Genomic DNA, 25428 nt, shown 5'->3' on the forward strand with positions numbered 1-25428 from the left:
CTTGAGAGACAATGCTGTACCTGCTACTACTGAATCACAATGACTCACTTGAAACTTGGATGCTGGAACAAAGTACACACTTGCAAATTGCCTTATGAGGCACTGCTTCATAATGTAGGTGGGATACATTTCAAAGCAGTCACATTTTTTTGTCCTCTCTTTTTCTTCAGACAGCAAGGTTCTCTGAAATCCAGGACCCAGCTGGTGTTCTCCTGAGGACTGATCTGACCTGCTTCCCCATCCCCCACTCTTGTCTCAGGTCACCTTACCATGTGGACTCTGTCCATTCAGGCCAGGATTGGAGTTTTAAAATAAGATGGATGATTTGGCGTTACTTGATCTTCTGGAGTGTCCCGTGTGTTTTGAAAAGCTCGATGTCACAGCCAAAGTCCTCCCCTGCCAGCACACCTTTTGTAAACCATGTCTACAGAGGATATTCAAAGCACGAAAGGAACTGAGGTGCCCAGAATGCAGAACCCTTGTCTTCTGCGGTATTGAGGAGCTCCCAGCCAACTTGCTCTTGGTGCGTCTCCTGGATGGCGTCCGATCGGGTCAGAGCATGGTGAGAGCAGGCTCCATCCGAAGACCTGGCATATTGACCTCTCAGGACCCAAGCAGGAAAACTAGGACAGATCCCAGAGGCTCACAGCCTAGTCCATACCGACTGACTCCCAATGTCCGAATCCACATGGATGGGGTAAGAAAGTATCTGTTGATATTCTGTCACATCAAAGACTGAATTATTACATACAAATGGCTAAGGAGTACTTGATTTTAGCTGAGTCTTCCCTTCTTATAAAATTTCTAGCATCAGTGAACTTGCTTACTATTTATTATTTTGTGATGGACCCAAGTTCAAAGCCAACCTCAGATACTTACTAGTTGTGGAACCCTGGGCAAGTCACTTAACTTTTGTCTTCCTTTGTTTCTTCATCTGTAAAGTAGGGATGATAATAGCATCTAACTGCAGGGTTGTTGCAAAAGTAAAATGAGATGGTATTTGTGAAGCATTTTACAAACCTTGAATCTCTATATAAATGCTAGCTATTATTACTATCCTTTTTTGCTTAGCCGTGCAACTTGATGAGATCCCAAGTATCCCCCAAACTCTACAAACAGTTTAGGACCTCTCTTATACCTGCCCACTTCTAGAGTATTTTTATAGATTTTGGTTTTCCCAGGTTCTGCTCCGGGAAGTAACAGGGATGAGTTGGGTTTTTTTTTTTAGCAATATTTTTAAAACATCTTTCACTGTTACTCTTAAGGAATAAGTGGGGAAACATGACTAAAAAAAGAAGGGGACATTTTTAAACTGCTTTGTTTTCAAGGCTCGGGAAAGTTTCCAGATTCAGGTTTATTTAGATTTTTGCCCTGATCTATCTCTTTATCCCAGTCATAATATGCAATTATGACAATGCGCATTCAAGAAATTAAAATCCTAAAGATGAAGCAAGAAAAATATGTGGAAATGGATTTATTGATCTATCCCCACCATGCTGTGCCTTGAGCTGGAGTCAGGAAATCCTGAGTTTAAACTTAACCCTCAGACACTTGGCAGACATGTGACCCTGGGTAAGTCACTTAACCTCTTTGCCCCAGCGCCCTCATCTGTAAAATTGGGGTAATAATGATTCCTGCCTCACAGGGTTTTAGAAGGGATGAAATGAGTTAACGTATAAAGCAGGGTGTAAACCTTAAAACACTATATAAATATTACTATTATTATGATATTACTAGTATAACAGATGAGTATTACATTGGGAATTGACATACTATTCATTGGTGGCTATCATAAAAAAACTAGAAATATTAATGTCCCATAGAGTTCTGTATATTTAAATATCTTATGCTATAAGCGTGCATTTTTGTCTCAGCCTGGTGGTATTATCTTAACTTTATCCTGTTCTTGCATATTCCTTATCTCAGGACAATTTATAAAGTGTTCATCTTTATAAAAAGAAATGTGCCTACAGTTTTACCCCTGAACTCAGCGTGCTGGAGTTTCTTCTGATGTAGACCTAGGGACTGTGGCCAGCGCGTATGATAGCTGATTTACTCGGCCTAATTAGAAAATAAGAATGCAAGGGCAGACTAAGCAGCTGCGAAATAACGAAAGCAAGAGAGTTTTAATAACAGCGGCACAGTCAATCACGACTTGGTGCTTCAGTGGGCAAGATGGGGGAGAGGAGGGAGGTGGTTTTACTTAGGCATCTTCTTTCACAGAATCTCTGGAGAGCTGAGATTTACCACCCAGTTAAGAAGTGTGTATGTGGGGAGGAAAGAAGGAGTTCCTCTAAGAACCTAGTTCTGTATTATTTAACTTCTCTATGCCACCCATTGTGGTGGTATATAAAATTTCATAAACGAAAGCAGTAAGAGAAGAAAATAGGTGCAAATCCTTTAGTTGTGGGCTTATGTGGATATTTGTGTGTTTAAACACACATACTCCAAATAGCAGCCTGCCTTTTCTTTTCCTCCCCAACTAAGTGATCGTGCAGACAGAGCTTAGAACCTAACATGGGGCGGGGGGAGGAGAAATGGAAAAGGGGAAGGGCCACATTAATCAAGCATACCTTATTTGTGGAGAAATTTTCTTTTAGGTTTATGCAAATCCAGTGTCAAATCCCTAATCAAGTCCAAGTGTCACCACCCCCAAAAGCTTAAGTGGCTGTCTTCATAGTAGTCTATGACTTTTAGGCAGCTAGGTGGCCTCTTGGATAGAGCATTGGGACTGGAATCAGGAAGACCTGAGTTTAAATCTGGCCTCAAACACTAGTTGTGTGTGACTCTGGGCAAATCACTTATCCCCGTTTGCCTCAGTTTCCACATCAGTAAAATGAGCTGGAGAAGGAAATGTCAAATCACTTCAGTATCTTTGCCAAGAAATCTCCAAATGGGGTCAAGAAAAGTCAAACAAAACGGAGCAACAACAATAAACAAATGTTTATTGCGTTGAATTGGTGAGGGGGCTTTCAACAATCAGCTGCTTGTTATGGAAAAAGAACTTGGTGCCTTTGAAGGTCTACCACTTCTTTCTCTTAAAGGATCACAGATTTAGACTTCAGAGGTTATTTAGCACAATACCCTGAAGATAGAGATGAGAAAAATGAAAGTAGAGCTCAAAGTCATAGAGATACTAAGAAACAGATCTGAACCAATATCCTCTTCAAGTCCGGTGCTGTCTGCACAATATCTCAAGGGACTGAAATGTGAACTTAGGTATTAGAAGTCCATGTGGGGCTTGGTTTTCCTCTGCTTCAGCAATATTTCTGGAGTAAGTTACATGGTTGTTGTGGTTGTTGTTAAGTCCTGTCTGACTCTTTATGACCTCATTTAGGTCTATTCATTCTATCCACACTCTCTCCACTGTGCCACCTAGCTGCCCCAAACATTTGTTAAGCACCTACTATGTTCCAGGAACTGTGCTGAGCCCTCGGTATACAAAAAGAGGCAAAAGACAGTCCTTGCCCTCATGGAGCTTACAGTCTAATGGGGGGGAGACAACATGCAACCAAATATGTACAAAGCAAGCTATATTACAGGGTAAATAGAAACTAATTTAAGAGAAAATTAAGAGGAGTTAGGGAAAGCTTCCCCCTAAAAGGTGGGATTTTAGATGAACATTTTTTATTATGTTACTGGCCAGTGGGTCACTCAGCCAGAGGTTGTGATGATAACCACAAGACCATAAATTTAGAGTTTTAAGGGACCTTAAAGTTCATATGATCATAGATCTAGAAGTTGAAGGGACCTCAGAGGCCATCTAGTCCAACCCTCTCATTTTACAGTTGAGGAAACTGAGGCCTAGAGAAATTAAATGACTTGTCCAAGATCATATAGGAGTCCACTGAAAATGTGAAGTGATGGTGGTGGTGGAACTACCCCTAACTCCTGTGATAAGAATGAAACAACTAAACCAAGCAGTCAACTAGAACCCAGTTTAGTAACCCAGATCCACAAAGCTAGTTTACTGTGAGGTAGGCCTGCCTCATGCAAACCTTCGCCCTCCTGACCCTTCCCATTTCAGCCCCTGAGTAATGATGTCTTAGAACACCTCTCTCCTCCATTCCTTGATGTTTTAGATCTTGACTTCTCAATTGGGGATGTGCACAAACTTGTACCTGGCATTGTGCTCTATCATTCTGCAACTTGCTCCAACTACCAAAAATAGGCACAGTTCCCCTAAGCTTGAAAAATAACAGTGAATCTGCCCCATGATTAGAACACGAAAATGAGAGCAATGCAGGAGCCAGAACATTGCTCTAGCATGCTAGAGGTGCAAGGCTTTATTTCCAACGCAACCTGAGTTACTAGATACAAATGCCCCAGTTTCCTCAGCTATAAAATGACACTAATACTTACCATCTGCTTTTCTCCAGGATATTAACAAAGATTATCCTTACCATATCCTTGTGTTTCCTCACCAGATATACTACATAAATACCAAGTGTTATTATTATTATTTTTAACATGTTTTGTGACCTTAGGCAAGTCACTTAACTTCCCTGGGTTTCAATTTACCTATCTTTAAAAGGGTGCGAGATAGTATAAAAACAGAGAAGTGTTGTGAGGCTTGCCTAATTAATGTTTGCAAAACTCTTTTAGAGCCTTAGATGAAAAGTACTTACATGATTATTATCATTATTACTATTATTATTGACCATTTATTGGGCACTGCCAGTGCATGAAGCATTCTATAAAACTTAGAGGGAGATGTGATCCTTGCAGGAGAGTGTAATAAAATCTAATTGTACTTTTTTCTATGGTGAGCCAAGACAAGAAAAATACTACGTGTGAAATATTCACTCGTAGAAGTTAAATTATCTATTCTAGGCAGGTTACCATTTGGCAAGACAACTCTTATAAGGTATTCAATTACAGCTTGGTACCCTGAAAGAGTTAATTTACCTGCTACTCTCAAGCTCTTTAAATAAGATCATTTATATCTCTGAGTTGGCATTTAGAGGCATAGCACCCATTCTCTGGCCATCTACTGTGTCAAGGTGTATGCCAACTATCACACCCCATAGTATCAGCTCAAGATAAAAAGGGAATAGCCCTGTGTGCAAAGGTGTCCACATTCCACATGCTCCAAGTGCTATTGTGTAAAACACAGCCTTGAAAGTTGACCACATATTTTTCTACAGAATGCAATTGTTTCAGGCAGACTGCTGAGGTCATCTGAATAATTCCAGGGTTACCGAACAGCTCCTGTGTCACTCTTATTCTTTAGAGAGACCTGGCTAAGCTGAAAGCATCTGGCAATTCAGCAGCCTGGCCTTGTTGACAATTTTGGATACCTCAGACTTATGAGAAAGCCATGGGAACCTCTAAACCCATCGCTCTTCCCTGGAGTTCACTTTGGTACCATTTTTGAATCAACTCTCCATTACTCAACTCAGATGAAAGACCCCTTGTTTAAGTGAGTCTCAACAACAAAAAAAGCCCCAAACCAATCATAGTACAGGGAGGAGAAGGTTCCTGAAACATTGGTTTCTGGCTCATTTTTAAATTCAAATGATTTGTCACAGTGATTCAGATGACTGACTTTTTATCTTAGCATGTACCCACTACCTAAAAAAACTAAGACCTGTGTTAAAACACTAGGGAATTAATATAGTGCAATGGGAAAAGCTTCAAATCTTTTTTTTTAAGTTTCAAATCTTTACTCTGTCACTTACCACTTGTGTTACCTTGGATAAGTCACCAGACCTCTCCAGACCCACAGGATGGACCTGTAAAATGAGAGACCTGGACTAAATGGCCTCTAAGCTACCTTCTAGCTCTAAATTAAGATCCTGTGAAATCCTTGGCTAAAATTAAGGCATGCTGTGTCTTCTCTTACGGCATTATTTGTTTCTAGGGGGAACCTCACTAATTACCTTCCCTTTCCCAGATTTCTTCTGATACAGAGGGATAGGTAGAGCTATGGTGTCATGGGAGAAAGAGCATGGCATACTAGGTATAGGGCTGGTTAGGAAGATCTGGGTTCAAGTCCTGCCTCCTCCACATACTGACTGTGTGACCACGGGCAAGTCACTTAAGTTTTCTGTGCCCAGTTGCAAATATGCATTAGTGGAAGAAGTTTACTCATGAAATCACAGAGCTAGCGCCCTCCCCCCCGTTAATCCCCTGCAAAAATAGCAACATTGACTATTTGTTATGACAGAATAAAGAAGCTTTATTAACCTTCTCCACCTTTCTCTTCTCCTGACTCATGAACAAATGTGACTTTTATGCTCTTACACACATAGCATTACCTCACCTGACTTATCCCTCACCTCACCAACCTATCTTTGCTGCTCAGCATCATGCCTTTGACAGACAGTCCTGCTGTGCTCTCTGTCTTAAGGAGAAAAAACAAACCAACTCCTCTCCCATCCCCAAATGCAAGGACCGTCTCACTTTGTCTTAGAAACAAAACTAGAACAGAAGCGCCTTTCAGCTGTTTTTTAAACCCATAAAAGTGAATGAAAGGTCAAGGATTTCGTCTGGGGGTTGCAGTTGTACATAAGCCAGGTAATGGCCAGAGCCCTTGACCTGGAGCTCCCTCTAACTTTGTGATGTAGACATTTGTTTTTGCTAAGGTTGCATGTGGTCAGTAATTATCCGAACACCTAAAAACAAGAACTCCATGAAATGTGAGCCAGCTGCAACCCAGGTGCAGGAGGAGAGAATACATAATTTGACAAAGAGAATGTCACATAGGGCGAGAACAGAGGATAAGAAGTTGGAAGAACCAAATGGTTCATTAACTTAGTCAACAAGCATTTATTAAGTGTTTACTATGTGCTGGGTTCTGGGGATACAAAGAAAGCAAAAACAGCCCTTGCCTTGGGGGATTTTACATTCTAATGGGGGAAGCAACATGCAATAACTAGGGACATATAAGATATAGAGTTGATGGAAGGAACTTAATAGAAGTCTGTCGCTTGTTTTCAAAAAACCCTATGCTCCAGTAATTTTGTATTTTACCTGAAATTAACATTGTACCCACCCCTCACATATACACTCAAACACTTCCGCAATTACATTGCATTCCCATCTACTTCTGTGGCCAAAAGATAATACAGTGCTCTTGCAACCATGGATTTGAATGAAACTTAAAACAAAAAGGAGCTGCCAAATATATTACATTTCTTTTATCATCAAGGCCATAACTACAGATGCGCTTTTCTCTTCATGGGTGAATAGGTCAGTTAACTGTCTCATCCCTGATCAGTAAACAAAGGGTACCACTAGGCTATACAGACTGACCCTGAGTAAAGAAAAAAGCTCAATCCCCAAGGGCCAGCCTTGGCTCCTCCGGTGTGAGGGAGCAAACAAAGGTTTTCCTTCTTCAGGTATAATTATCTGCCATGTGCACCTGATGTGTCACTGGAGGTATTAGCTAACACATTTTTTTTTTTGGTCGTTGCTGTTGTTTTTCCACTTAAGAAAGATTGCTCTGCCCACGTGCCCTTTTATGCCATAATGAGCTTATGGAGGGAGGGAAAGTGTTTGCTCAGCTTTTTAATCCTGATGAGCATTCTCATCCACCCTGTTCTGTGGGCCACTGTCTAGCTTTGCACTTTGCTGGGACAAGTGCTAAGCCAATGAAAGGAACCAAAGTTATAACTAATAAGCCACATTCATTCTTCTATATCATTCTCTCCCATTTGTACCTGTATTTTTTTCACGGAAGCATGGAATGCTAGAGAAACCACTTCATTTACAGAGGAGGAAGCTAAGGCACTAAGCAAGGATGCAGCTTGCCCAAGGCCAAACAGCAAATGAGTGGCAGAGCCAGGATTCCAAACCAGATTTTCTGACTCTCAGTCAACAAGCACCTATCTATCTATCTATCTGTCCGTATAGATATTCACTCATCTATGCATTTACCCACTTATTTAAATATCTAATTATTGTTCATTTATATATCTATATACCCATCCATTTATTTATTTGCTTCCTTATTTATTTCTACATTAATTTTTTTTAAATTAACAAGCTTTTGTTTTCTTTCCCTCTCACTTGCCTCCTCCCGACTGGAAAAAAAAAACAAAACTCTTGTAAGAAATATGCATAATTATTAATTAAAGAAAACAAATTCCCATATTGGCCAGTTCTAAAAAATGTATCATTCTGCATCTTGAGTCTATCACTTCTCTGTCAAGAGGAGGGCAGCATTCTTCCTGAGTCCTCTGAGATCATAATTGGTCATTGAATCAGAAGATATCAAGTGCCTACTATGTGCCAGGCTCTATGCTAGGCACAGGGGATACAAAGACAAAAAAAAATCCTTACCTTCAAGGAGCTAGCTTTCCATCAGGAGAAACAATATGATGTTTATAAGCATATACAAAATAAATAAATTCGAGATAATTTGAAAAGGAGAAGCAGCTAGGGAGATTAGGAAAGAAGGCAATGTTTGATGACTTACATGGAAATGTGTTTTGCATGAATACACATGTATAACCTATGTTAAATTGCTTGCCTTCTCAATGAGGGGGGGAGGGAGAGAATTTGGAACTCAAAATTTTTTTTAAAAAAGTTTAAATTGTTTTTACATGTAATTGGGGAAAAATATTAAATTAAAAAAGAAGGTGATGTTTGAGTTGAGAATGAAGAGGCCGCTGACTAACAAACTGAGGTATGCTTAATTCTAATAATGGTTATGGGATCATGCATCAAGCAGAGCTCCAGGCAAACTCCTGGAATGCAAAGAAGCTATCATCATCATCATCATTAGCATCATCATCATTATCACTGTTTTATCTCCTTTGTAATCTTCGCAAAATTGATGTCTATACCATGTAGTTGTGGCGAGCAACTGCCCAATCACAAGCACAGCATCCAGTGCGTTGCAGGAGTTTAAACAATAAGGAAGAGAAGAACCTTGCTTAGGCTCAAAGTGTAGTAGTGGTGACAAGACAGACTAAACAACACAAATATGGATGCATGTTCTCATGTACACATGTCACCATGCCTGGATACATGAGTATCTGTACATGGGTCTTTTTGGATAACAAGGGTAACAAATTCTACTTAGGGAGAGAGTGTATTATGGAGGAGGTGTATTCTATAGATAGTAAGAAAATGTTTTGGTAAAAGGAAAGAACCTATTTTAGATGCATTAAAAGAAAAACATGATGGGTATTATCAGGGGAGGGGTGGGAGTTATGACATTGAAGAAATTCCCTGGCTGGAATTAGGGATGGGGGTATAGGATAGTAATGGAGAGGGGACTCTGGGTAATATGAATCAGATGATGGAGGGCTGCTAAAATGGAAAGAAAGTTGGTATAACAGATAAAGTGTTGGACTTAGCGTCAGGAAGAACTGAATTCAAGTCAGATACTTGCTAGCTGTGTAACTTGATGGCATTTAACCTTTCTGGGCCTCAGTTTCCTCATCTATAAAATGATTATTATAATAATAGCACCTGCCCCACAAGATTGTGAGGATAAAATGAGATCTTATCTGTGAATCATTTTGCAAACTTGTGAACATTATAAAAATTTTCGCTATTAATGCTTCAGTTTCCTTTTCTGCAAACTTACATGGAACTCAATGGCTTCAAAGGCCATTCCTGATCAAAATATAATACTGTTGCTGTTACCCTTAATCAGGGGTTTAAACTCAGTTGCTTCACCTAACGATCCCTTCAGCCGCAGCAGAAGTTCCATTCTCCAGTTCCACGTTGTCAGATGTGAACATCAGCCATGTTTACAACTAGGGAATGAGTTCAGCTCAGCCAAACAAGGTATCATGGGTTCAAGTAGATGGTCCAATTTTCAAGATAACTAAGCCACCTTCCACTTCACTGGGGCTGACAGATGTAGCCTTTCATTACCATGAAAATCACCAAGTTACCTGATAGTCCCTTGGGTTGTCAGGGGAGAGGAAAGAGAGAAGGGAGGCCAAAGTCAATGTTCGTGTGTTACAGTCTTGTAGCTTGTATCTCAGTGATATGCACCAGGTTCATATTCCAGATCAGCTCCCAGCTTGCCATCTTGGGATGTCTCATATGAATCCCCAGAAGATCATGTTAAAGCCAGCAGATAGGTAACGACTCCTGTCTTGAAAATATCTGCCATCTTTTGGAGATCCCAGGAGGAACAGAGTTGTTTTGTTTTCTTGAGCATGAATCATGAACTTTGTTCACCTAAAGTCCCTGGCACTCATCTCATCTCAGTTTCCATTCAAAACCATGGCAAACTTTGGGTTCACATGCTTGCCTCAAATAATGGAATAATTTCTCCTATGTAAATACATTTCTCATGAGTCATGTCATTAAACATCTACGTGGGTAATAAATGGCATGCTGTGATAATCGTAAATCCATTTAGTGACATAGAAGTATTCTTATCATAAATCACCATATTAAATGGCTCTGGGGGTGATGAACATCACTCTCAAAGAATATTGTGGGCCAAGTTCAAACCATGAATTGTTAGCTCATGAATTGTTAGTCCAAAGAAGAGAGGAAATGCTAATATATTTATGGGAAAGTGTTCAGCCTGGGATTTTATTTGCCCAATTAGTGTTGATGGGAGAATGGCTACCTGTGCAGTTAACTGATATTCAGTCAGTCAGTCAAAATAAGAAAAAAAGACACAAAGAATGGAGCCCTTTGTCTTAGAAACTTACAATCAAGCTTGAAACTGAATCAAATATAACTCCAATATAAAAAGGCAGCAGAATTCCAAGTAGTTTAGTGATCCCTATTCCTCTCATCTAATAAAAACTTAAAACAAACACAGTTGCTTAAAAATGTTTTAAATGAGAATGAGTTCTTCATCCATTTTGGTTTTTGTTTTGTTTTTTGCCTGGATATATATCAATATAAGGATAGTCTTTAATGAAGATGCTTTCTCAACCAATGTAGATTTGCAGCTGTAATTTTAGAGAGATGCCTAAGATAATAAGAAGCTAAGTGGCTTGCTTAGGTTCACTGGGGCAATATGTGTCAGATGTTGGACATGATCCCAGGTTTCTGTGACTCTGAGGCCATCTCTGTATCAACAACCTATGTTACCTCTCCAGTAAGTAGTTAAAATCGTCCACTCCAGCCATCCTCTGCTCCTCACTTTGGCCTGCCAAAGTGAAAAGAAGTTCTGAATGTCAACTTTCCCTTCCCCTGCCACCTCACTTGAGTTCCTGTTCTTTAAAAAATTATGCTTGAATTCATCCAAGCAGCTTTACCTAATAAAATTGTTTAGCAAATAGTGTTTAACCAATATCAAACAGTCACATTAAATAAATAATCAAAGTCCCTGATTTCATTGTTAAGTAAAGACAACAATGAGAGCATGCATTTTGGGTTGTTTTCCCAGTAGAAATGGGTTTACTCTGAAACATCCATATTTTCTCTTCCAATTCCTCTAGCAACACAAGAGGATTTTGAGAGTTCGTTCTTTGGGATTAGAGATGCAGTTTTTAGTCAGAGAACAGTTTTTCTCATGCAAAACTAACTGTGTTTAAGGTTTCATTAGCACTCTATCAACTAAACATTTGAAACCACTAGCTCAGTTAAATAGGACTGAATAAAACATGTAATATATGACACATAATAACATAGGATAGGTAGCAATTCATTCATACATACAACAAACATTAATTATGTGCCACTTATGTGTGTAATATACTATGTTAGGCACTGGAAAAAGTACAAGATGAATAAACACACATTTTTTCCCCGATGAGTTTATGATCTACTCAGGGAAATTAGTATATAGATGACTGTAAAGCAAATTAGAAAGAGTAGGGCCATGAGAGTATATCAAATGAAGGAGACACCAATTCCATGAGGGTGAATCAGGGAAAGTTATCTAGATGAAACTACATTTTAGGTGGACCTGGAAACATAAGGAGGATGTCAGTAGGCAGAGACCTACTGGATACTAGGAGTAGTGAAGGAGTGAGGAGAGAATATTTCAGGTCTGGGGGACAATATCAGTAAAGGCACAAATGAGGAGAGGTCTATACATATTCGGAGGATGGTAAGTAGTACAGTTTGGTTGGAATGTAGAATGTGTTGAAGGAACAATGTGAGATAAGACTGAGGAATTTGGGGCCTAATCATGAAGAACTTTGAATGTGAGTCTAATGAGTTTGATCTTTATTGTGGAGACAGTGGGTCACCATCATGGAAAGTTTTTGATCAGTAGAGTGACTTGGAAGAATGGACATGTAACAAAGTTTAGCATGCCATTATTTGTTGGGACTTTCTTTATTCTTATTGTTTGACATAGCTAAATATTTTCAAAAGGATCTGGTTCCTAACTTTTGTTCATTTTATTCCTAAAAACTATGAACTAACTAGAAGAAGTGTCTCTCCCTCCTCAAATTCTTCTAGAGAATTTTGTCTATATCTCATCTTTGCCCCTTCTCATTTTACCACATTTATTTTTGTGTATGCCCTATCCCCCAATTAAATAGCAAGTTCCTCAAAAGCAGGGATTATATATTTTTTACATCTTCGTGTCCCCCTCGTGTCCCCCAGGCCTGGTACAGTGCCTTGCACTTAGTAGGTACTTCATAAATATTAGTCTAATGAATTTGAATATTCTGGGAAAAAATGAGACATTTATAAGTGTTCAGTCCTAGTCTTTCAGCAGTTATTATTATCTTGGGCTAGATGGATTCTGTGATTCTGGTGTTTGAAAAAAATGTGTTTACCTATGTTATCATCATCATCATTTACATTTACACAGTGCTTTAATCAGTCAATCAGTCAACAAGCATTTATTAAGTGCTTACTATGACGGCACTAAATATCAGGGACACAAAAAAGGCAAATACATAGTAGTTTGTGCCTTCAAGGAGGTCACGCAGGGATAATAGCTTGCAAACAACTATGCAAACAAAATATATACAGAGTAGATGAAAGGTGCTAAAAGGGAGGGAAGGGCTGGGAAGGGCCTCTTGCAGAGGTGCATTTGAGATGAACCTTGAAAGAAGCCAGGAGTTGGAGGTAAAGAGGGGGAGCATTCCAGGTATGGAGAAGAGCCAGTGAAAAGGTACTGAGTCTAGAGATTGAGTGGGAGAACCAGCAAGAAATTCAGTGTTACTGAATCACAGGCTATGTGTGGGGGAATAAAGTATAAGATTAGTAAGGTAGGAAGGGGCGAGATTGTGAAAGGCTTTAAAAATCAAGCATTGAATTTAACATTTCTTCCTGATGGTAATAGGAAGATACTAGAATTTTCTTTCATAGGAGGGAGAGTTATGACAAGGTCAAATCTGCACTATAGGAAAATCACTTTGGCAGCTGAATGGAAGTTGGACTGGAGTGGGGAGAGGCACGAGGCAGGGAGACCAATGGGAAGGCTACACAGTCCAGACATGAGGTGATGAAGGCCTGCCTTAGAGTGGTGGCTGTGTGAGTGGAAAAAAGGGGACATATATGAAAGACGTTGTGAAGGTGGAAACAAGAAGACGGGACAAGAGACTGGATAGATGAAGGGTGCATGAGGAAGGGGTTAAGGATGACATTTCATTTGTGAGCCTGAGTGACTGGGAAAAGAAGATATCCTTGATAGCAATGGGGAAGTTAAGAAGAAGGCAGGGCTTCGTGAGAAAGATAATGGGTTCTCTTTTGGACATGTTGAGTTGGAGAAATCAATAGAACATCCAATTCAAGATATCCAGTAGCCAGTTGGTGACACAGGAATGGAGGTCAGGAGAAGGATTAAATAGGTCTGAGAATCATTTGCAAAGAGATAAACCTGTGGTAGCTGATAAGCTCACCCAGTGAGATACACAGAGGTAGGGAACCTTCAGCCTCAAGACCACATGTGGCCTTCTAGGTCCTTGGGTATGGCTTTTTGACTGAGTCCAAGTTTTACAGAACAAATCCTTTTATTAAGGGAATTTGTTCTGTGAAGTTTCGATTCAGTCAAAGGGCTGCACTTGAGGACCACGAGGGCCAGAGCTAGCATCGAAGCTGCAGGTTCTCCACCCCTAATAGAGAGAGGAGAGAAGAGCCTTTGGGGACACTCATAGTTAGTAGGTGTGACCTAGGTGAAGACCAGAAAAGGATACTGAGGAGGGGCCAGACAAGTAAAAAGAGAACCAACAGTGTCTCAAAAATTGGAGAGGAGAGAGTAAGCAGGTGAAGATATACTGTGTCAAAAGCTGAAGATAGGTCACATGAGGATTGACAAAAAGGTATTAAATTTGGTAATTAAAAGATCATGTTGAATTATGAGGTTGGATGCCTACCTGCAACTTGCAGATATAAGAAAAGAGTGTGAGAGAAGAGGAAATAGAGGTGCTGATTGCAGGTGGCTTTCTTAAGGAGTTTAGTTGTGATCAGATGAAGTGAAGGTTTTTTTAAGGAAGTGAGAGACTATGGTCCTGTTTGTAGGCAGCAGGGAAGCAGCCAGTATTTAGGGAGAGAGTGAGACTGGTAACAGTGGGGATGAGAAAGGGGACAATCTGCTGGAGAAGACAAGTATGCATAGCAAGAAGGGCCACCTTTCATGGGAGACAAGAGTGCAGGAGGAGATAGTGGGGGGAGATGTCTGAGTGATGGAGATGAGGAGGAGAGAAAAGAGAGCACCAAGTGAATGGCCTGAGTTTTTCAGTCAAATATGAGAAAAGATCCTCTACTGAAATGGTGGAGGAAGGGGATGCTGTGGAAAGCTTGAGGAGGTTTCTAATAGCTGCTGTGGTAATTTGGTTTGGGAGGTGTAAAAGGATTTCCTTGCTACAATGAAGGTCCAGTTGATATTATGTTAAGTATGCAGCGAACCCAGTCAGAATGATTTCCTGATTTTTTTAGCTCTGTTTATTAGGACATAAATAGGAGCAAAGGCAGCAGACTGTAGGATATATGCAAGGTTGATATTTGGCAAGACATAACCAGCAGGAGGCAAGGGATGTGTATCTAGAGATAATGTAATGTTGAACTCGTTCACCAAAAGATCAAGATAGGAAAGAAGAATGTAGCCAGTGCAAGGCTGACAGTCTGGGAAAGGACTTAAGGGTGGAAGGATTGAAAGTCATGGTAAGGAAGAGCAGGTTTGGGATCATGAGGGAGAGGGAAAGATGAAATGGAGGATAAGGGAAGATAAAGGAAGTTGAGATTTCATGAACATGGAAGTGCAACACTTGTGGTGATGGAAAGATTAATGGTATGACTGTCTCTCTGTGTAGTTGAGGCAGAGTGGAGGGGCAAGTCATAAAAATTGAGTAGATCGAGGAACTAAGAAATTAGGGTATTTGGGCAAGTATCAATATGTATGTTGCTTTCTCCTAGGAGAAGTGTAGGGGTTGGGACAAAAAGACTGTGGGGTTAAAAGACTGAGTCTGGCACTGAACTCCATGAGAAAGGAGAATATCCTGGGGATTGGTAGATAACAGCTCCTAGAATCTTGATTGAGTGATGTTTAGATTGAATAAACCTTAAAGGGGAGAGGTTACCCAGTGATAGTGGTAGGAGAGTCCAGAAGTGGCAAAGGAGAACAGAGAGTACTTCTGCTCTCCTGCCGTTATCAGGGAGCTGACTAAAAGCAAAATCACTACTGGAAATGTTGGCCAGGGATGTTATGCCATCAGTAAAGAGCCTGGTGTCAGTGAGAGCCAGGAGGTAGAAGGAATGAGAAAGTAAAAGGTTTAAGATGAAAGCAGGTTTGTTCACCATAGAGCAGGAATTCCAAAGAGCACAGTAGAAGGGGCCTGTAGATCTGGAATTAGTCATTTGAGGAGCAGAGTTGAGGGTGGTAGGAGTAAAGGAGTAGGCAGTAGGGAATGGGATTTGTACAATGACAGCCAGGGGGTTAGAATTACTGGGATGGGGAGAGTGAAGAGTTGAGAATGACACTGATGTTTTTAACTTGAGTGACTAGAAGGATAGTACCCTGAATGGAAATGGGGAAGTTTGGAAGACAGTGGATTAGAGGTAAAAAAAAAATGAGTTCTGTTTGTGGTGTTTAATTTGAGATGACTGTGCAACAGTTGGAAATGTCCACTAAACAGTTGGTGATAGAAGACTGGAGCTTAAGAGAGATACTGGATATATAAATCTGGAAGTCATCTGCATATATGGCCAGTGAACACAAGGGAATTGTGTTCCTTATACAAGGAATAGTGAATGGGTTCTTTTCCTGAGATCTACAAACCTTTTAAAAAAACTATTTGCAAAGCAGTATTTCAATATAATTGGTTTCATTTTAATCCTATTTATCTTATGTTATGCATTTAAGAAAATTATTCTGAGATAGGTTGCATAGGTTTCACTAGACTGCTGCAGGAGTCCCTTACACAAAAAAGGTTAAGAATGCCTGTTAGAAAGAAGAGGACCCAGGACAGAGCCCTGGAGTACACACCCAGTGAGGGGTTAGACATGGCTGATGCTCTAGCAATGTAAATCGAGTAGAAACAACTAGACAGGTACAAAAACCATGAGATAGCAGTGTTCTGAAAATCCAGAAAGAAGAGAGCATCCAGAAGAGTGGGGGAGATCAACAGTGTTAAAGCTACAGAGACCTCAAGAAAGAGGAGAACTGAGGGAGCCAAGATGGCCGAGTAGAAGTAGGGACCTGCTTGAGCTCTCCCCCCAAACCCTTTGAAATACCTGTAAAAAACAACTCTAAACAAATTCTAGAGCAGCAGAAGCCACAAAATGACAAAGTAAAACAGACTTCCAGCCCAAGACAATTTGGAAGGCTGACAAGAAGAGTCTATCTCACTGTGCTCAGAGGGGAGTGCAGCCCACCGTGGGCTGCACTGGCACAGATGGGACTGGAGCAGGCCTCAGGGCACTAAATCACTGGCAGCTGCAGCGGTTTCCAGACTTCTCAACCCCAAAACACCAAAGGCAGCTTCAAAGGTCAAAGAAAGTTCTCTCACCTGGGTAAGAGGGGACCATGGTCAGGCCACAGCCCCAGCCCCAGGGTGGCGGCAGCCACTGCTATAGTGGTGGCTGCTTCAGGAGCTCTAGGCCTACAGATGGTGGGAGAACCCAGTGGCTGATCTGGGTCACAGACCTGTGTGATAGTCTTGGAGTGAGGAGGAGCGCTGGTGTGGCGGAGCTGGTGGCAGCCATGGAGAGGGAACCCTCCTCGTAGTTCTGGGGCAGAAAAGAGTGCTTGTAGCTGCTCACCTACTGGAGCACAGGCCAGGAGAAGAGTAAACACCTCTCCTTTGCTCATACCACTTGGGAGGAACTGAGAATTTACAGGTCCCTAGAGATACCTCTGAAAACAGCTGCACAAAAACCCCTAAAACTTGGAGCAGTATACCCTCCACTTAATAAAGAGCTCGAAAGTCAAATAATTGGCTGGAAAAAAATGAGCAAACAGGGGAAAAAGAATTAAGACTATAGAAGGTTACTTTCTTAGAAAGATCAAGGCATGCAACCAAAGGAAGACAACAAGGTCAAGACTCCTACATCCAAAGCCTCCAAGAAAAATATGAAATGGTCTCAGGCCAGAGAAGAGCTCAAAAAGGATTTTGAAAATCAAGTAAGAGAAGTAGAGGAAATATTGGGAAGAGAAATGAGAGCGATGCAAGAAAATCATGAAAAATGAGTCAACAGTTTGCTAAAGGAGACCCAAAAAATGCTGAAGAAAATAACACCTTTAAAAATAGACTAACCCAAATAGCAAAAGAGGTCCAAAAAGCCAAGGAGGAGAAGAATGCCTCGAAAAGCAGAATTGGCCAAATGGAAAAGGAGATTCAAAAGCTCACTGATGAAAATAATTCCCTAAAAATTAGAATGGAGCAAATGGAAGCTAATGACTTTATGAGAAATCAAGAAATTATAAAACAAAGAAAGAGGAGAACTGAGAAAAAGGCCATCAGATTTGGCAGGTATGACATCGTCAATAATTTTGTAGAGACAAGTTTCAGTTGAGTGATGACCTTGGAAGACAGACTGTGAAGGGTTGAGATATGAGTGAGAGGATAAGAAGTAAAAGCAGTGAACTTAGTTTTTACTAGGAATTTGGCTGTGAACAGCAGGAGAAATATAGGTCAAGAAATTGAGGGGAAAGTTTTTTTCTTTTGTTTTATTTTTTTTGTTTTTTCTTTAAGGGTAGGAAGAACTGAGTATGTTTGTAGGCAGAATAGAAGAACCCTGGGGATAGGGAGATATTCAAGATTCTAGGGGAAGGAGAGTGAATATGGTAGAAATATACTAGAGGAGATGGAAGGGGAAGAGATGAAGTGTACAGGTGGATAGGATAGTCTTGCCATGAAAGGCTACCTCATCATCAGCCGCTTGAGTAAATTAGGAAAGAATGAACCCTGATGTAAATGGATTTGAGCTGTCAAGTAAGGGAGAAGAGGAAACTCATGAGAAATGGCCTCTTATTTTTTCAGCGAATACAAAATGGGTTCCTCAGCTGAGAGAGTGGAGAGAGTAGTATTGTGGAAGGCTTAAGGAAAAATGAAGTTTGGAACAGTAAAAAAGAGAAAGCCAGAAAATTTAGAACATTAAATGCCAGACTCCTTCCTGAGATGCTGACAAGAAAGCCTTAGGGCTGGAGAAAATAAGGTAAATGTCTGAGTGTTTGAGGCAAACAAATAAAACCAAAGTTGGCAAATAGTATTTGGTAATAATTCTAATTTTTATTTTCTTATCTTTGACTACCATCATTACTGTGACAAGCACAAGAACTATTCATAAATCACCAGGAGATACTCCCCAACCATCATGTCCCTCATCTTTGTCTAAAGACATGGTCATATTCTTCACCACAGTCTTATAAAAAAATAAAGATGATGATGATGTCTGCTGGTATTTATATAGGACTTAATAGTTACATAGAACCCTCGCATACATTATTAATAATAACAGTGCATGTTTATGTAGGATTTTAAGATTTTCATAATACTTTATATATATTATCTTATTGGACTTTTACAATAACCCATTTTATGGTTCAGAAAGGTTAAATGACTTGCCTAAGGTCACCCAGCCAGCCAGCAAGTAAGTCTGAGATGGTGTTTGAACCCAAGTCTTTCTGACTCCATGGTTAGCATCTCTACTATATATATCACACTGCCTACCATGATAAGAGCTGACATTTATATAATGCTGAGATGTTTGCAAAGCACTTTATCCATATTATCTTACTTGATCCTCACAAAACAATTCTATAGTACAGGTATCAAAACCCACATTTTAATATGTGGAAACTGAGGCTAAGTAATAGGCACATAGCTAGGTAGTGTCAGAGAAGTGATTTGAACTCAGCTCCTCTTGACACCCAAGTCGAATAGCCCTCACAAAGACCCTGGCCTGGGGTAGGGGAGGAAATATGTGGTATAAGTGTTTTTTTTCCCCATTTTACAGCTGAGGAAACTAAGGAACACAGTAATACAGTGACTTTCACAAGGCCAGTGAATGGCAGAGCAAAGTCTTCAGTTTAGGTCTGCTGAGTCCAGGTCCACCTGAAACACTGCAGAGCCCTCGACAGCATCATTTAGCAATGAAGAAGAGGAAACAGACTGCCAGGCATCGGCCATTTTGTCTGCAGGCCTGCAGTAGCACACCCTTTCAGGCCTTTGCCTTTTTTCCCCCATAGAAAAGGGTGTTTTCTGCCTTGCGGCCAAGCGTGCTAGAAACAGCACGTAGGTGCTTGCTGTGGATTTAAAGTTAATTAGCAGGAAAAAAAGAAGCCAAACCAGAAAGGTACCAGATAGAGAGAAGGAAGCAAAAGGACTGCCTCCTGAAGTCTTCTGATCCAGTTGCCCTGGTTTTGCAAAATTAAGGGCGATATTACCAAACACATAAAAGTATTTTAATTTGTTGCCAAGGCAATGAGGCAGAATCACAAAGCAGGAGGCAAGAATAGAATACTGCAGGGCTATGTTCAAGAAGGGTGTTTGTTGAAGGTATTATATTAGTGAGCTATCCTGATGAGAGGAAAGACACCTGCAAATCTCCCTTTTGCTACTTTCTAATAAACAGGGATGGAGAGGCTGAAAATGGAGCCTTTCCTTCACAGCTCTCCCGAGGAGCTGGGGAATGATGTTTCAGGGAAAGAGAAGGGGAAAGTTATCATATTTCTCCTAAAACAGCTAGGCTCCAGCATCAGAAAGGAAGCTAAATGGATGGATTCTGTGATTATCATTGGCAGACCATGTCAATATTCCCTTCCTCTGGGGTGCTTATAAAAATGAGCTGAAATACAAAAGCCTACATTTTGACAGGGAGAATCCTGATTCATTGCCTCAATTTTAAACTCTTCCATTCTTCTCCTTCCCTTCCTTTTTCTATTATTTGCAATTCAAAATATTTATTTCTTCTTGCTTTTTCTGGATTTTTAGAACACTAGAATTCTTTGAAGAGAGATAGAAAGGAAAAAGGCCCAGTGAGGCACCCATCGTGCCAAAAAGAAAACATTACCAGGAGTTATAAGAAGTCAGTATCGAGGACCATCCTACTAAGTTAGATACAGACTTCTTTGTTACTTTATTGTAATGTAGCCCAGTGAAAATCAGAACAGAAAATAATTATGATTTACATTTGGAATCTGATTTCTGGGGAGCCTTCAAAGTCGACGCTGGGTAAAAAGCAGACTCTGATCATGCCTCTGATCTCCTTTTCACCTCTGCTTCTTGGAGCCTTTTGCTCCTTTCAGGGCTTAGCTCAAAGGCTGCCTCTTTTAAGAGGCCTTTGCCCATTCCTCCAGTTGTCAGGTCCCTCACCTCCAAATCACTGTGTATTTATTTTGCTCACACCTTATATACCCTTATCAGCAAACGTGTTTTATCATCTGTTGAAATAGGCAGAGTCTGTCTCGCATTTGTATATGTATCCTGGTGCCAAACACAGTGTCTGACACATAGCAGGTATTTAATAAATGCTTGTTAATTTGAGCGATCTTAGATTTGATCTCATTTCATCAATAATCTAACTGTCTGATATAAAAAAGCACAGCTTTCAGTAAAACTTCTTTAGCACCTAACTGCCTGCAGAGCCTTGCAATTGGCTTTGTGGGAGACTGCAAAACTTAGAAGAGACAAGAGTCCCTCCCCTTATATAGAAAATACGACAAAAAAAATGACTGGTTTAAAAAATAATTACATACGTACATATAAGAGGTGTTAAAGGTTTTTAATGGGGTTTTTTGCAAGGCCTACTAGAGGAAAGATCACTTATCAATTAGTGGAATTAAGGAGGGCTTCCTTGAGGAGGTAGTTTTTTAGTTGGGCTTTAAAGGATGGATAGGAATTCAACAGATAGAAAGGGAAGAGGCAGGTCTTCTAGGCATGGCCAACAGTGTAAGTAAGCAAAGGTAGAGAGATAGGGAAGCATAGAGGGGAGGATGTATAGAGAGCTGGCTGTTAGTACTTTTTGACTGTAGTATGAGAAGAAGCTGGAAAGGTAGGGTAACAACAGACTACAGAAGACTTGAATGACAGGCTAAAGAATCTGACATTTACTTAGTAACCAGTAAGGAAACATTGAAGAATTTTGAGTAAAATAATGACAACGTAGTCAGATCTATGCATAGAGAATATTAGTTTGGCTACATTCTGAATGTTGGAAGTGGAGGAGGAGAGAGGAAAGATCTGGTTGATTTCTATTAGGAAGCTATTACAATAGTACATGTAAACCACTGTACTAGAGCCCACCTGAGCAGGGGGAAAAGAGTATTTCACTCTGAGTCAGAAGACCCGGTCTGAATTCTGGTTCTAATTTAGCAGCTATTTGACTTAGCACAAGTCATTTGATCTTTCTATGTCTCAGTTTCCTCATCTATAAAATGGAGATAATATTTGCATTCATTTTCTCCTGCTGGTGTTGTGATAATCCCATGATGTAATCTGTACAAGGCATTTTATAAATTGTAAAACTCTATATTGATGTAAGCTTAGTAGAGTTGCTGTAGTAGGACTAGAGAGGAGTGAGAAGATTCTGGGGTATTCCAGAGGTGGGATCAACAGGCCTTGGTAAGTGGTTGAGAGATGAGACAGAGAAAGAGAAACCCTAACGTTTTTAACTTGGGAGACGGAAAAAATGGAAGTTCCACAGAGCATTGGTTTGAGAATCTGAGTTCAAACACTGGTTTTGCTACTTCATGACCTTGGGCAAGTCATTTAACTTCTCTATGCCTCAGTTTCCTTACTTACAAAATAAGGGAGTTGGACCAAATAATAGCTCCTGCTTTTTAAAAGGTCCCTTTGAACTTTAAATCCGTGATCCCAGGAACTGATAGAGTTATAAACTGATAGAGTTATAAACTGATAGAGTTATAAAGTCAGAATTAATCTATTCCTCAACATTCCTTTCCTCTACCAAATAAGAACAAGGGGGGTGGGAAGGATAACATTTATAGTGTAGCTCATAAACAATATCATATATATAAAATACTTTAAACTTTACAGTTAAAAAAATTGAGTTAATTTATGGACTTTTCCCTTGTTTCTTTAGACATATTTAATATCTGACCACACTTCCTGCTTAGATATTCTTGTAATAAAATTTAGCTCAACATCTAATATATCTGTCATTAGGTAATTTTTAAGATTTCATAATTTTTTCTAATGATTTCATATCTCTGGGAGTAAACAACCCCTCCATAAACAGTGACATTTACAACGCTTCATGTACATAATACAAGGTATCCCAAAAGTCTTAGTTCAGTGTTAAGCTATTAAAGGTTAAACTTCACTAAGGGACACCCTATACTAAGTTTTCAGTTCTTTACAGGAAGCCTGAAAGATACACCCAAATGTTCTCATCAGTAAAATGAGCTAGAGAAGGAAGTGGCAAAGCACCCCGGTATCATTACCAAGAAAACCCCAAATGGGGAAACAAAGAATTGGACGTGGCTGAAATGCTTCAGAAATAACAGAAATGAGAATCATAACAGCACCTTCCTTGCAGGGATGTTACGAGGACCAAATGAAATAATATTTGTAGAGTTTAGCACAGTGCCTGGCACATTATAGGTGCTGTGTAAATACTTATCCCCTTCCCTTGCCCCTTCTTTGTCTGTCCCCACTATCCCCACTATGTATACAGTGACCACATACAGGCACCTTTGGAGTCACTCACTTCCACCAGAGCTGGTGAAGTCTTTGCTTTGTGCCTAACCATAGTCAGCACATGATGTTTCTAATTGGCATTCATGTCCTATCACTCGTGCAGAGTAAATGTCCTATGGAAAAAACCTCTTTACCGGGAAGGAATCCACCTGTTTAGGCAGATAAAAACTGTTGACCTTCCACTTATCTTTAATGAGAACCCAGTTACCTTTTCCTTTAAGCAGTGTCTACACAACACAGAATGGGGCGTTGGCCGTCATACAATTACTTGGATTGATATCATCAAGGAAAAGAGATTTGGGGACCTAAATGATCCAGTCTGCCATTCTGTATTAACATAAATCACTGAACAGTGGCCTTGGCTACTGAAAAGTATAAACTTTATGAAGTGTTGCCTGTGAATATTTCTGGCTGTTGGCAACCCCTTGGTAACTTATAGCTGGAGGGAGTTGGACTAGAGTTCTGAAAGGTCTGGTGACTTGCCTGGGATCTAGGAGCCAGTAAGTGTCGGAGGTAAAATTTGAATCCAAGTCTTTGACTCTAAGGAAGTCCCTCTCTCCTATATACCATGCTGCTTTTCCATTTTAAGCCCAAAACACTCAATAATATTCTCAGGTGGTTTCCCCATTTAAGTATTTTTGTTTTTGAGGGGGGAAGGCAGGGCAAGTGACTTGCCCAAGATTACACAGCTAATAAGTGTATCAAGTGTCTGAGGCCACATTCGAACTCAGGTCCTCCTTACTCCAGGGCCAGTGCTCTACTCGCTGCGACACCTAGCTGCCCCACCCCATCCAAGTATTAACAAAGACTGGTCATGCTTAGCTTCTAAGAACATGAAAAATCAAGTATATTTAGCACATGGCTATAAACATAGTGCTTACAAGTCTTCTTAAACAATTTCATGGGTGAAAACTGCCTCCCAACTAAGCTGAGGACCCTGTCTTCTCACTCTTTGGTATCACATCTATTAGTGCCTCAGAAACCACATACTTTATATGTGTTGTGTGTGTGCAAGATTTCATAGCACCTTAGGATTTTTTTAATTGGAAGGAACTTAGAGGTCACCTAATTGAACTTATTTACTTTACGGGGCAGGGTGGAAACTGAGACCCAGATAAGTTCAGTAACCTGCCCAAGGTCACCCAGCTGGCATAGTTGAGATTCAAACTCAGGTCATCTGACACTGAATCCATCTCTTGTGTTCTCATCATTATACTCCTAAAATGTTTTGTCCCATAGATAACCTCTAAAGTAAGGACATGCCCAAATTGGGCATCACCAGATGCCTTTAGTCTGTTCTCCCCACCCCCCGCCCTGCCCCGCAGAACTTCTGGGTATAATAGACCTCTCCAACAAGCCACCCTATCAAAAATGTTTTTCTTACAGGGACAACAGAAACAGAATCTTGAAGTTGGAAAGGACCTGATCTAAAATCCCTTCTACAGTTTAACTATAGATAGAGTAAATGTAGCATAATATCCTTTTTCTAGTATAACTGTAAATACAGTATTTTTGTAGATTTTGTATTCTATAGATACATTTTTGCTTAAAGACTTCCAAAGAAGGGGGGAATCCACTACCATATGAGGCAAGCCATCCTACTTTTTGGACAGATCTAATTGTTAGGGAACTTTTCTGTATATAACATCCCTTAGGGGCATGCTGAGATAGAATTCCAAACCACCATGAAGTTTTCAGTGGTTTTTAGTGGAGTCAGGAAGACTCATATTTCAAATCTGTTTAAATCTGGCCTCAGACACTTCCTGGCTGTGTGACCCTGAGCAAGTCACTTAAGCCAATTTACCGCAGTTTCCTCATCTGTAAAATAAGCTGTAGAGGGAAATGGCAAACCACTCCAGTATCTTTGCCCAAAAATAAATCACGTATGGGGTCATAAAGAGTTGGACATGACTGAAAATGACTGAACAACACCACCATGCATTGCCAAAACAAGTCCACCTCAAACTTCCATTCTGTTGCCCTAGATACTGATTGAGCATGTCCTAAACCTAAATTTACCTCTTCGAAATTTCTACCCATTCATCCTATGCCTGCTTGCTGGAGCTGTGGAATATAGTAACTCTTCAAGTACCTGAAGACATCTATCATGTCCCAGCTAATTCTTCTTTTCTTTAGGCTAAATGTTCCCAGTTTCTTCAAATGATCTTCATAAATCATGAATTTAAGGCCCTTCATTATTCTGGTTGCCTGCCTGCAGACCATCTCCAAAAATGTTATGCCTAATACTAAAGAGACTATTCTGGGTATGGTCACAACAGAGCAGAGTGCAGAGGGACTATCACATCTCTAATCCTGGACACTGCTCCTCTCTTAATGAAACCGATGGTTGTATTTGATTTTTTGGTGTGGGGAGTTTTCGTATGTTTGTTTGGTTGGTTGTCAACTGTCACATCACATTGAATCTTTGCTTTATAAG

At 40.2% G+C, this 25428-nt stretch overlaps 1 protein-coding gene across 1 annotated transcript in view; it reads left to right on the plus strand.

Moving 5' to 3' along the window:
* The first annotated feature begins 316 nt into the window (after positions 1-316).
* SH3RF2 (SH3 domain containing ring finger 2) overlaps positions 317-25428 on the plus strand; it is a 159624-nt gene continuing 134512 nt past the window's right edge. The window contains exon 1 of the mRNA XM_036751918.1: positions 317-697. Within this exon, the coding sequence (XP_036607813.1) occupies positions 317-697 (381 nt within the window). The remainder of the gene's footprint in view (positions 698-25428) is intronic.

This window comes from Trichosurus vulpecula, chromosome 3, assembly GCF_011100635.1.
Source record: "Trichosurus vulpecula isolate mTriVul1 chromosome 3, mTriVul1.pri, whole genome shotgun sequence".
NCBI classification, from domain to species: domain Eukaryota; kingdom Metazoa; phylum Chordata; class Mammalia; order Diprotodontia; family Phalangeridae; genus Trichosurus; species Trichosurus vulpecula.